The sequence below is a fragment of the Lemur catta genome, chromosome 1 (assembly GCF_020740605.2).
Source record: "Lemur catta isolate mLemCat1 chromosome 1, mLemCat1.pri, whole genome shotgun sequence".
NCBI lineage: Eukaryota > Metazoa > Chordata > Mammalia > Primates > Lemuridae > Lemur > Lemur catta.
Window position 1 is genome coordinate 47,442,046 of NC_059128.1, and position 13,728 is coordinate 47,455,773.

The 13,728-nt window shown below is 32.6% G+C and overlaps 1 protein-coding gene across 1 annotated transcript in view; it reads left to right on the forward strand.

Moving 5' to 3' along the window:
- The window catches only part of MDGA2 (MAM domain containing glycosylphosphatidylinositol anchor 2), a 762,383-nt gene that overhangs the window by 733,623 nt on the left and 15,032 nt on the right, over nucleotides 1-13,728 (forward strand). Inside the window, exons 13-14 of the mRNA XM_045567836.1 lie at nucleotides 1,883-2,038; nucleotides 2,515-2,673. Coding sequence (XP_045423792.1) covers nucleotides 1,883-2,038; nucleotides 2,515-2,673 — 315 coding nt within the window. The remainder of the gene's footprint in view (nucleotides 1-1,882; nucleotides 2,039-2,514; nucleotides 2,674-13,728) is intronic.

The following is a 13,728-nucleotide window of genomic DNA, read 5'->3' on the forward strand; positions in this document are numbered from 1 at the left end:
ATATAAAATAACATAAATTTTGAAAAATTTTAGGCATATCTAACTTTGTAGTTTTCATAAGCTATAATATATTGTTCCTTAATTTCACCATGAGAGGCTTAAATATTCAGGTTTTAAAATTTTTTTTGTTCATTTTTAAAGACAAGTTTTTTTCTTTTTAAAGAAGTTTAAATTAAATTACAAAAAGTTATTATTAAAAAGTGTTATAAAAATTCATTATACATAATTTTAAATAATGTATATAAAGATTTGGCAGCAAATCTATAAACTGAAATCCCCAGTCTTCACATCTGTATTTGATATCTTTTTGTCCATATATAATATATATAGTAATTAAACAACTGACAACCTTTAAAATCAAGCAGTACGCTTATGGGATTATTGCGACTGCAAGTAACAACTAAAGGAATTGTACCTAAAAGGCATTTAGATAAATTGATGCACGTATATAACTACACTGCTGTCGCCACCATTATATTTTCAACTGATAGCATCAAAATGTAATTTCTTGTTTTGTACAAGATCTGTGACACAAATATGTGTCTAATAAATATTTTATGTGCAATATTGTTTATGTACAAATTTACTGATTTTTGACTCCCTTATATTTCCTGTAATACTACCTATCTAGAATGTAGAATATAAATAAACATAAAGAGGCAAGCAAGTATTTAATGTGAACAACAAAAACAAAAGAAAACAAAAACTTATTCTTTAAATGTAAAGGGAAAGCCTTCTGTTTTCTTTTCATATGGAAGTTCCAATAGTTTTCAATTATTTCAAGTATATTATCCCAACCAATGGTTTCATTGCCAGGGATATCTGATAAATCTAACCTTTTGCAGGCAGAATGGGGGAAGACATGGGACTCAAATGGGAGTCTGTTCTTTAGATGCTTATAGCTCTATCAATTCCAGATAATCTGGATTTTGTTTGGCTTTATCATTTAATAGCTGACCTTAGCCAAAGTTTTGCCTTAAATGAGCCTCATGAATAAGAAATATTGTGATTTCATAGAACTGTTATTAGGAAATGAAATAATTTTCTCAATTAAAGATACACACTACTTATGTGTCTAGTGGACCTTATCACCTTCTTTACTTACACCTATTTTTCAAGCAGGGTACCTCCCAGTAAGAAAACCTTTGATACCTAGAAATGTTATTACCACCCACATTTCAGAGATGGTTGAAAAAGTCTCTCTCTGAGCTTGTGTTGGGTCTGAACTCAGCATATGGTAGGGATCTGAGAAACCACAGTCCTTACTTAGGGTCTTCATAATGTCTTTTCATTATTCCATTTCAAGTAAATGGAAATGAATCATTTATTACTCCAAATCAAGTAAATAAATGTGGAAAACTCACATTCATATAAAGTATGAAAGATGACTACTTTTCAAAATAATTTGCTATTATTTTGCCTAAGCAACTTCCATTTGCACAAATGGATAATACGTGAAAGCATCTCTAGACATGCATAAAAAATTATAAACTTAAAGGTATACATCTTTCAAAGACCATCAGGTAAATTAATAAAGGTAATTTTCCAACTGACAGCTTTGTTTTGATTGTTTCTATACTTACGATTCAGGCATGATTGTATTCTTTAATTTTGGTTATCTGGATATTTCAGAGGAAAATGGCTTCAGTTTTAATTATTCAATAAGAGAGATTTACATATAAAATTATTATTTTTTCATTAAAATTGGAATAGTTTTATATGTAGTTGTAATCTCATGCACTAGTATGGCTCTGGTGCCATCATCACAATCGTGCATTATTATTGCTGTATATATAATGTTTTAAATTTTTCTTATAAAAGTATTGCAATGTTTGTATTAATTTAATTAATGTTATTTACCTTAATCAAAATTTGTTAACAGGAGAATTTCACTGTGGATTTGAAGATGGTAACATTTGTTTGTTCACCCAAGATGATACAGATAATTTTGACTGGACAAAACAAAGTACTGCAACAAGAAATACAAAATATACCCCTAACACAGGACCTAATGCTGATCGTAGTGGCTCCAAAGAAGGTATGTACGAGGGTACGGAGTGTTGTGTTCATAGCAATCAGAGACTTTTGCAAATGCTATTAATATGAGCTGCAAGAGAGTATTTGAGTATATGTTTGAAGATTATGGAATAAAACATTAAATTTTATGTACAGTATTAATAATTTAGATATTTCCAAAGTTTGTAGATATTAATTAATTTTTTTTCTTAGAACTCACTGATAAATATACTTGAGGGATTGGGAATTTTTTTTGATAATTCAAGTTTAAATGCCCAATTTGTTCTCAAGTTTTTACATATTTTGTCTTTAATTAGGTAGATCACTTATTCTTTACGTTAAATCCATTATTAGTTATGTATACACATACAGATTATATAAATGAGATGCAAATCCTATCAGTCTTTACTTTGTATAAAAACTCTAAAACCTCTCAGTGATTTGAAATTTCATGTTGCCCAATAATGTGTTTAAGCATTTTATCTTATCTGTCTTAAGGTTTTTATATGTACATTGAGACATCACGACCCAGATTGGAAGGTGAAAAAGCTCGACTTCTCAGCCCTGTTTTCAGCATAGCTCCCAAAAATCCTTATGGACCTACAAACACCGCATATTGTTTCAGCTTCTTTTATCACATGTATGGACAACATATAGGTGAGATGATAAGAATTACTGTTTAATTGTAAAGTAAATCATAGCTAAGAAGAAAGATTCTCAAACACACAGCATGAAAACAATTTTGTCAAAGAATGCTGTAATTGACTTTTTAAATGACTTACCTGCAAATTGCAAAATGAGATACTAAGAATTTTTCCCTATCATCTAATTTCCCAAATTTAGATTAGAATTTGAAATTTTAGAGCATTACCTATTTTCTCTTGGAGTTTAATTCAGGCCGACCATCAGTGATTAAATACTTCATGAGATCTTGTGGAAATAGCATAATTTAGGTTGTTTCTATCTAAAGAAATATGCTTGAATAGTGACTCAATGCATATTAATCACGATGAAAAGGAATATTTTCGTGTAGTCATATTGGCAATTACTTTTAGCACCATCCACATATTTGTAATATTGGTGTGACTTTTCTCTTGTAGTATGCCTCACACACACAGTACAATTAAGAATATGCTGGATTCTAAAGAGTACACAGAGTTGAAGGCACATTCCCTGCCCTTAGAGACCACACAAAGTAATAGAAGCTAAGATAAGTACTTACATCACTGTGCTGGATAGAATACCACATAACCCTGATAATGGACCTAGAAAAACTCTGTGGGAGTGTGGGTGAGGATGGGGGGGATGATCATGCAGGTCTACAATTCTGTATGCGCAATTCTAAAACCCAGAAAACTGAACACCAAATTTTTAAAAATTTAATTATTTGGCAGTATATGTTAGCCTGATATATGCCCTTAACTGACAGAAACCTCTTTATAGTCTTAATTTATACCATTTGCAGCAAAAATATTACTGGATTCTGTTCCAGACCATTCCAGGGAGGTCACATAATATATAAGAGATATCCTCCATTACCTTTCTAACATAAGACAAAAATTCTGAAGAGTGAAGGATATCTAGTCCCACAGAGGTTATACAAGGAACTGCGAATCTGTGTCTGGTTGAGGAATGAGGCAAGGCTTCAAAACAAAGGAAAACATTTCTCTAACATTGGCAAAAGCGGCATGTTTTCAACAGGTGGAGATTACACAGAGAGGATTAAGGCACTGGTAATGAGGAATTAAAATATGGGAAGTTAGGATGACATTGGTATCTTTATATAAATTAATAAAAATAATAATATAAATATATATTGATATAAACTAATAAAATTAGGCACATAATATATACCAACTACTGTATTACTTAAGCCAAGTAATCCTTTTAATAAGTTTGTAAAACCACTGTCCATCTTTTACAGTGGAGAACACTGAACCTCAAGAAGTTTGGATGAATTGCCAAGTAACTGGCTGTGCTGGGATTAAAATTTATAACCAATACTATTAACTTGTATTCTTCACAGTAGAACAAAAGATGACAAGTCTGGAAAAATAGCTCTTATGAAGTGAAAAGTGCCTTCAGCACGAAGTCAGGAGACCTGGGCTAGAACTTGGCTATAGCACTTAGACACTGTAAGACTTTATAGAGAAGTCACTTAAAAATGTCTGCATCTTAGTTTTCTCATCTGTAAAATGAGACTAATAATTCCTATTTCAGAAAGCTGTAGTTTAAGTCAAATGAGGTAAACATACAAAATATCTTCTATCACATGTCAGACACTCACAATCTCAGGTTACTTTGAATCTCAAACAGCAATAATAATAAAGTAATTGCTGACATTTACAGAGTACTCATCAGGGACCAAGACACTTCATAGATTATTTCTCTTAATCTTCACAATAAACATTTGTGCTCATTAAAATCATTATCCTGTTTCATAGCTAAGAAACCTGAAATAAAAAGAATTTTAATTTCCATGCTATCATATGGCTAAGAAGTGAAGCCATAATCCAAATATGGGAAGCTGAGCACACAGTCTGTTTAGCCACTCTGCAGGAATACCAGTTGGAGTGTCATGAAAGCTTAGCTAAGCATGTGACACTTATTTAGTAGGCGGGGTGAGTTATTACAGATTTTGTGCAAACAAAAAAGCATAATAAGATCTTTGATTTAGGAAAATAAACATTATGGGAGTGGGCAAAATTATTGTGAAACAGAATCTAGCTTGGAAAAGCCCTTAAAAAGCGATGAGAGCACTCAGGAGTTCACTACCACATAAACTATGAAAGAAACAAATCTTCCCACAATTGCTAAGCCATTTTATTTATCGTGAGGTTATGAACTCTTTGTAATGCAAAAATAGGATTAGCTCAACTGTAATTCCTCCCTTTAGTTGATCATGTATATTTTATTCTCTATTTCGAATACATTTGATGGGTTTTCTCTTCTTTCAATTTATCTCAGAACAAGTATTTTTATTAGTTTTTAAATAAATAATTCCAGGACCAATATTTTGAATTACTTTATGGTGTAAAATATTTTTAATTTATGAGACTGGCTCTTTTAAGGCTTCCTCTCAAAATTTCTGCATATGTATGCTGTATCCCAAGATAATTTTAATATACTTTTAACTTTACAATTGTTATTCTTATCCTCTTTATTGTCAATGGATGTTCAGTTGAATTTCTACTAGTTTTGTTGCGATTATTTCAGGGGTGGAGTTGGGGAGGGCAGTTCTCTGTTTTTTAGTAAACATTTAACATTTTGACCCTGTGCTATTTCTTAGCTTCATCAGATGGCTGAGTTGCAGGTTGGGTTTGTTGCGATTATTTCAGGGGTGGAGTTGGGGAGGGCAGTTCTCTGTTTTTTAGTAAACATTTAACATTTTGACCCTGTGCTATTTCTTAGCTTCATCAGATGGCTGAGTTGCAGGTTGGGAATCAGGGTCTGTTACTGGAGTCCCTCTCAGCAGGGCACAGGCAAACCGCTTAATAAAACCTAGGTAAAAATACCTGTTCCGGAGATTGAGTAATCAATTAGAACTAGATGAGGTACTTTATTAGGGAGATCTCCCCACAGTTAAAACCTTCCTTCTTTGCATATATTATTCTCAGACCCTCATTCATCTGTAAATTGCGGTAACATTTGTAGTCACTGGTTTTACAAATTTCATTCTAAGTTTTATTCATTCTTTTGGAAACCTAGATTCAAAATTGACTTGTACCGAATTGCTAATAGCCTAATTGGTTTTATTACTCCTTGGATAAGTGTAAATAAATCTTGTAGCTTTAACTGTGACTAAAGGACAGTATATCATTGAAAAGAGTCATAATTGTCTAACAATACAAAAATGGGTGATACATTACTTAGAAAAGAGATTCTTCTTTCAAGTAAAGTCAAATATGTTGTAGTATCTCTTGCTGCATCACAAATTTACCTCATTTTTTTTTTTTTGGCTTAAAACCAGAAACATTTATTATCACACAGCTTCTGTGGGTCAGGAATGTGGATAGAGGTTAGCTGGGTTCTTGTGGCTCAAGGTCTCTCATGAGGTTGTGGTCAAGCTTCCAGATATGACTCCAGTATAATTGGAAGACTTAACTTGGGGAGGATAGATAATACTTCTAAGCCCTGCTACTTGGTTTTTGGCAGGCTTCACTCCCTCACAGATGTTGGACTATAGATATTGATTTCTTGCTAGCTGTTGATCATAGTTCTCCCTCAATTTCTCACCATGTGGACCTCTCTACAGGGGTGTCTCATGACATGGTAGCAGGCTGCCTTCAAACAGGAAATCCATGAAAGAGAGAGAGAACACATGCACAAGACTTTTTATAACCTGATTTCTATATCTATTTTGCAGAGAAAACAGAGACTCTTAGGAAGGCAACTTTGATGTTGACATCCTGTTCCTGCATCTAGGGATGTATCAGAACCCACACTACTACCTAATTATTTTTTCCCACCTCACTGGAAGTGACATTAGTTCGAGGCCAATTCCCTGACCAGAGCTCTAAATTCCCATCTCTTCATAAAACTTGCTTCCCTATGATTTTTTGTTTCTAAACTTATCCTTTCTATTAACTTTTTCCTTTTAAAATAAGCCCTTCTACAAGCCCACATCTCTCTACTTTATCAGTTCTTTCTTACTCTCATGGTTGTTCATTAACGAACTCCTTTTCCTTCGCCCCCATTTGCTCCACAGTGAAATTAGCTTTCTAGAGGCACAACTGTATTGATCCATTCTAAGTTCAATGAATGCAGCCATAAGTGCCTTTTGTATTTTTATCTTTAATTTCCTGGTAAGATATGATGCTTATATCTCACCCACTTGTCATTTTTAGAAACAAATGAAGTATATAGTTTACTGATTTTTAATAACCTTTTGTCATAACTAGTGTCTTTATATGAGATTCAAGTTCTTTTTGAGAACGTTAGAAATTCAGCTGATATATTATGAATTAAAATGCCTATTAGTAACCACAGGAATGCTGAAATCATCTTATATTTTTATCAATAGCTGGATATTGTGTCATTTACATATAGATATACTGTTAACAGTAACACAGTATAGCTTTCATTTGGAAACATGTTTTTTCTTTAATCAATTTTGATGAAACATTTAACTAACAAATTGTGCCAGTGAGGCAGACAACCTCTCAGTTGCCTCCAAACAATCTCAGCCTCTTAGTATTAACATTCTTGTATTATTTTCTCCCCTTGAATATGAGCTTGAATTATCAACTCAGTATAATAAATGGAACCAGGAAGCAGTTACAGGATATCACTTCAGAAATCAGGTTATAAAAACTCTTGGGCATGTGTTCTCTCTCTCTCTCTCTCTCATGGATTTCTTCTTTGAAGGAAGCCTGCTACCATGTCATGAGACACCCCTGTAGAGAGGTCCACATGGCGAGAAATTGAGGGAGAACTGTGATCAACAGCTAGCAAGAAATCAATATCTATAGTCCAACACCTGTGAGGGAGTGAAGCCTGCCAAAAACCAAGTAGCAGGGCTTGGAAGTATTATATTTCCTCCCCAAGTTGAGTCTTCCAATTATACTGGAGTCTTATCTGGAAGCTTGAACTCAACCTTATGAGAGACCTTGAGCCACAGGCACCCAGCTAACCCTTACCCATATTCCTGACCCACAGAAACTGTGTGATAATAAACGTTTCTGGTTTTAAGCCAAAAACTTTGGGGTAAATTTGTGATGCAGCAATAGATAAGTAATACAACACATTTGACTTTACTTGAAAGAAAAATTTCTCTTCTAAGTAACATATCACCCATTTTTGTATTGTTAGACAATTATGACTCTTTTCAATGATATACTGTCCTTTAGTCACTGTTAAAGCTGCGAGACTTATTTACACTTACCCAAGGAGTAATAAATGCAATTAGGCTGTTAGAAATTCAGTACAAGTCAATTTTGAATCTAGACAACTTCCAGGGGGCTGAAGGAATAGATTAGGATTCTCCATTTAGATATTAGGGAATAGCTACCAAACTGGGATGTTTGATAATATTAATAGCTGATATTAAGTCACTCTTTCTGTTAAGAATTAGTCAGTACTATCAGTGAAGTCCTGTTTGTGTTTAATACTTACAATGCCAATCCCATTAATGTGAAAATAATGCTGTAGACGGAAGACATTCATTCAGTAAACTGTTTTGTTAAATGAGATGTATTTAAAAGAGGAGGTAGTGAATAGGATGTAGCCATGATTTATAACCATTTATAGTCAAAATCTTATTACAGGCATTTGCCCAGACCCTCTAGTAAAACTCTATGTAATTTCTAATGCATTTACCTTTTATGTACCCAGTTTTGAACCACCAACTACCTCTAATATTTTCTCTTATTTAATTCTTCATCGATGATGGTCCCTTAGACAATGTACAGTAAAAGGTAGTATGTTTAAACAAAATTAATGATAAGAACTGACTGAGACAGGCTGGCATTTCAAAATATGCAAGTCTCGTTTTCAGTGTAACAAGTAGACAATAATCAGTTGAATTAATGGTAATCAAATGAGTTAAGTGTGTTTGATTCTCACCCAGTGTAACAAGCTTTTAAAAGTAACTTCATTGAAAGTAAGGATTTTTTGTGATGGGTATTTTTTACCCTTAGATATTGAATTCATTTATTTCTGTTCAAAAGGAAGAATTGCACATGCTGTATGCGTAGTGGCATTTAGGGTTCTGTAGTGGATGAAAGACAAGTATGGTAAAAAAATTTCTTATCCATCAAATAGTTTTTCATATATTTGGGGTAATAAATTACTGAATAAAAAAAGTCAGAAATATCAAAATGTATGACAGGCCCATGCGTTGGGTGAACAAGGAAGAAAACACTGAGGACAACAGGGTTAAAATATAAGTTTCTATTAAAGAGAAGAAATGAAAAGCATCCTCCAAAAGAGGCAAATAAATAGGAAGTGGAAAACAAAGGTTAGAGAAGGTGAGAAATAGAACCACTGTGCAACAATGGAGAATACTGTTCTCACAGGAGAGTAGAGAGAATGATAGAACCAAACAGGGAAAAAGGTCTATGTAAGGGATCTGACATACATCAGAGAAATAGAAAGCCTGATGAAAGCTATTTTTTAGGAAAGTTTATTGGACACTAATGTATAGATTCAACTGGATACCAGAAGGCATGGTAATGACCAAAGAAAATAAACGGACATTTTTAATTTACGATGTCATTGCAATTATATGTTGAAAAAATAATATCAATGGATGCATGCAGCTGTTTCTATTCAAGCAGAAAATGATTTTATAATTTCTCGTTTTGAATGTGTGTACAAAACAAATGATACTAACAATTACCTATCAATATACATAGATCTGGCCTAGAGCTATATGGATTAGGCACATCTTCATCTTTCATGAAATGTGAAACTCAAATAAGTAACATAAGTCTGTGTTACTGATTACAATAAAACTGTGATATATGCAAGTGATCTCCATGTCCTAGAATAAACCAACTCACAAGTTAATTCATGTGAACTTGGCAATTTCAAGAATCTATTGGAAAGATGTATGCACATTTTAGGACATTTATCTAAAATATATAAAATACATATTTATAGTAAAATAATTAAAAGGCAAATTATGTTAAGAACTTAGCAAAAAAGAGCTAGGTAATAGTAATTATAAACATTATTTATGCAAATTATAATTTATGCAATAATTTATACAAAATAATATTAAAATAGGAATCATGCTGTTGCATAATGCCATGAATAACCCCAAAGTTTTGGCCATTACTCTTAAGATAAAAGAGCACTTAGGTCATTTAGCCTTTTGCTTGCAATCCTTAAGAATAAGAGGTGCTGGGCATGGTGGCTCACACCTGTAATCCTAGCACTCTGGGAGGCCGAGGCGGGTGGATCGCTCGAGGTCAGGAGTTCAAGACCAGCCTGAGCGAGACCCCGTCTCTACTAAAAATAGAAATAAAAATTATCTGGACAACTAAAAATATATATAGAAAAAATTAGCCAGGCATGGTGGCGGATGCCTGTCGTCCCAGCTACTCGGGAGGCTGAGGCAGGAGGATCGCTTAAGCCCAGGAGTTTGAGGTTGCTGTGAGCTAGGCTGATGCCACAGCACTCACTCTAGCCTGGGCAACAGAGTGAGACTCTGTCTCAAAAAAAAAAAAGAATAAGAGCTGAGCAAAGTCCTCTTAGCTTTAGCACCTGACTCTTCGGGAAAGGTGATCAAAAGATAAGAATTAGGAGATCTAGGAAAAGAAAAACACAGTTTGAGTTTTGCTTAGCTGCTTCAAACTTGTGTCATATAACTATATAGCATTTGAATATCCTTGGGGATGATTAAATTCTTAAACTTTGGTATCTAGTGCCTACTAAAGCATAAATAGTGTCTCTGACAATTTAAAATTACTTTCAAGGGGTATGAACACAATCCATCATATTCACTTTGGAATTTTTTTACAATAATACTATAATAATGTGCTGAATCAGCTTTGCTGAATCTAACTTCTCTTGAATAGCTTTATTCTATTTCACAAGTTCTAATTTTGTTGACCAAGATGACCTGACATAGCTTTAAATATCTTTTGGCACTGAACTCTCTTTTATAAACTTAAGAAGTGGAAACTTGCTTGGAAAAAAAGTTTCAAAATCATTTGTCTGTCTATTTAATATTGCTTTTATCATCACCTCTAAAATGTACCAGTGAATAAGTAGTTAGTATTCATTGACCAGGATAAGTATATAATTGTTACTATGTACATAATAATATATTTAAATTATAATTCATCTGAAATATTTACTTCAATCAGTTATACTTCTAGTGTATTTTAAAAAATAAAACAAGTAGGGGCCGGGTGCGGTGGCTCACGCCTGTAATCCTAGCACTCTGGGAGGCCGAGGCGGGTGGATCGCTCGAGGTCAGGAGTTCGAGACCAACCTGAGCAAGAGCAAGACCCTGTCTCTACTAAAAATAGAAAGAAATTATCTGGCCAACTAAAAATATATATAGAAAAAATTAGCCGGGCATGGTGGCGCATGCCTGTAGTCCCAGCTACTCAGGAGGCTGAGGCAGGAGGATTGCTTAAGCCCAGGAGTTTGAGGTTGCTGTGAGCTAGGCTGACGCCACAGCACTCATTCTAGCCCGGGCAACAGAGCAAGATTCTGTCTCACAAAAAAAAAAGAAAAAAAAACCCAAAAAATAAAACAAGTAATACTTGCCTTTTAAAAATATGATCTAGCTGAATTTGAATACAGCTCATTTAGTCTGTTTGAAAACCTAACTGGAACTCTAGGGTAATTCAGATATGGCATTTTTAGACCTAGGCAAAATATTTTTCACATATTATGTATTTGACAAACATAAGTGGAAATAAATCAAGTGTGTATTTATATTACATGTGGAAAAAGAAAATGTTAAGAAATGTAAATTTGATCACAAAGTGGATTCCCTAATTGAGAAACCATCTCTTTAATACTGATACAATACCTTATTATTGATATAATAATGGTGATAAATTATATATAAATTATGTTTCATTAAAGCATATGTTTATTACTTTAAATTCTGAAAGACATATAGCATGCACTATTTTGTTGGCAAGTTACAACTAATAGTTTTAAAAATGTTTTATTAACGTTTAACAAAAATAACCATTTATTTATTTGATAACAGGATCAATTTTCTGTCAATTTAATCAAAACAAAAGGTCATGCTACCTAAAAGAAATAAAGCCTCTAAATAAAATGGAAAAAAAAAAGCCCTCAAAGTGATTTGGTTAAAAATGCCCTAGGATTATTCCTATTAAGAATGAATAAAGAGGAAGAAAATAGAGAAAAAGAGTGAAAACAAATAAGATTCTAATGAACATTTCACAAAGTAAAAAGAGGCTAACATGGCACATAGTAGAAGCAGCATATACTGCTGAAAAAGACTTATTATTACACTTTGGGTGAAAGTATAATTTGTACAGTATATGCTTTATATGTCCAATAAAATATATAAGAATCTGAATTTTATGAAACAATAGAAGATAAGATGATAGAACTGTAAACCAAGAAAAAGAAGGAACGGGATAAAACATAGAGCTCTATGAGATCAGAAAAGGATGTAACATTATAAATAACACAATAGCAAGATAATGATGACATTAGAAACAAAGGAACAGAATCTATTCTGTGAAAAATAAAGTCAGTACTGTGGAGGACAAATTTGAGATTATTTCTTACATTGAAGGAGAAAAAGATAGAAGAGAATAGATTTTGAAACAAAAAGTGAAAAAGTGAAAATGTAGCACCAAAAGATAAAAACCACAAAAGAAAACTGGAGAACTTTTTGGATAAATATACATGCATTATTTCTAAATACAGTACTAGCAAATTGAATGAAACTTATAATAAAAGAATACTAGTCTATTACCAAGTAAAATTTATTCATGTAATATAACACTAGTTCAATATCATGGGTTGTGTTAATATAATCTATCACATAATTAGGAAAATTGAGAAATATTTTAATATCCTTATAGATAATAAATATAGTGCTGCTTATGTATGAGGCATAATATATAGTTTATATACTTTGATTTTAATTCTCACAAAATGACACTAATTGTCATTTACCTGATAAGAAAATGGAGGCAAAGAGAGATTTAGAGACCAAGCCAAAGTCATTCAGCTATGATATGAAGAATGTATTCATAGTTTTTTTTGCTTAAAAAGTGGGTACTCATATTCATGCACTTACATGTAATATGCTATGAGTAGTCTTGTGTATAAAGAATTAAATAAAATTCCCCTAAAAATTTGAAGGATAACTATTTTGTATCATATAACTGTATATATGTAGGTAAATATTCTTTTTAAAAACTTGAGATAACATACACCAAAATATTAAGGAGGCTACCTCTGAGTGATTTAATTTAATGGTAATTTTTATATCATTTTTTCTGCTCTTCAGTATTTATGTACAATATTCATAAATAAATATTATAGTATATGGAAGACATATATGCACATTTAAGCTATATATATTAACATGTTACCCATAATTTATATGATTATCTATAAAATGATCAAAATTAATCTTGAAGCTATGCAGTACTAAATGGTACCAATTAAGTTATACTGCCTTAAACAACTATAAAAATATATTAGATGGCTGTTTTTAGAAAGTCGACAAAAAATTGTAATATACAAGTGTGTAAAGAAATGGAGTAGATGAATTATATTATTATAAGATTGTCACATTTCTTGAGTGAGATACAGAATGTGAAAAGTATCAGGTGTGAAACGAACAGGATAAGATGATGGAGGAACATGTGGAAGGGATGTGAATTATGAATTGTGAGTATGAAGAAGTAAAATATTGACTAATTGGACTCTGAAAAGTTATAAATGCCTCTTGTTAGCTCTAGAACAGCCACCAAAACATAATAAAAAGATATTAAGAAGTCAGCAGAGGAAATAAATTAAAATCTAAAAAATATTTGATCATCTGACAAGAAGGAATGGAAAAAGACATAGAGGAAGAAAATCAGAAGAGACAAGTGAAAAACAAGATGGTATATTTAAGTCTGAACATAGCAATGACTCCATTAAATGTAAATGAACTTAACACTGAATTTAAAAGGACCAATGCAAGGAATAACATAGATAAATATTACACATATGCTGAGGGGAAGTAACAAGACACACACAAAAAGTACGTAC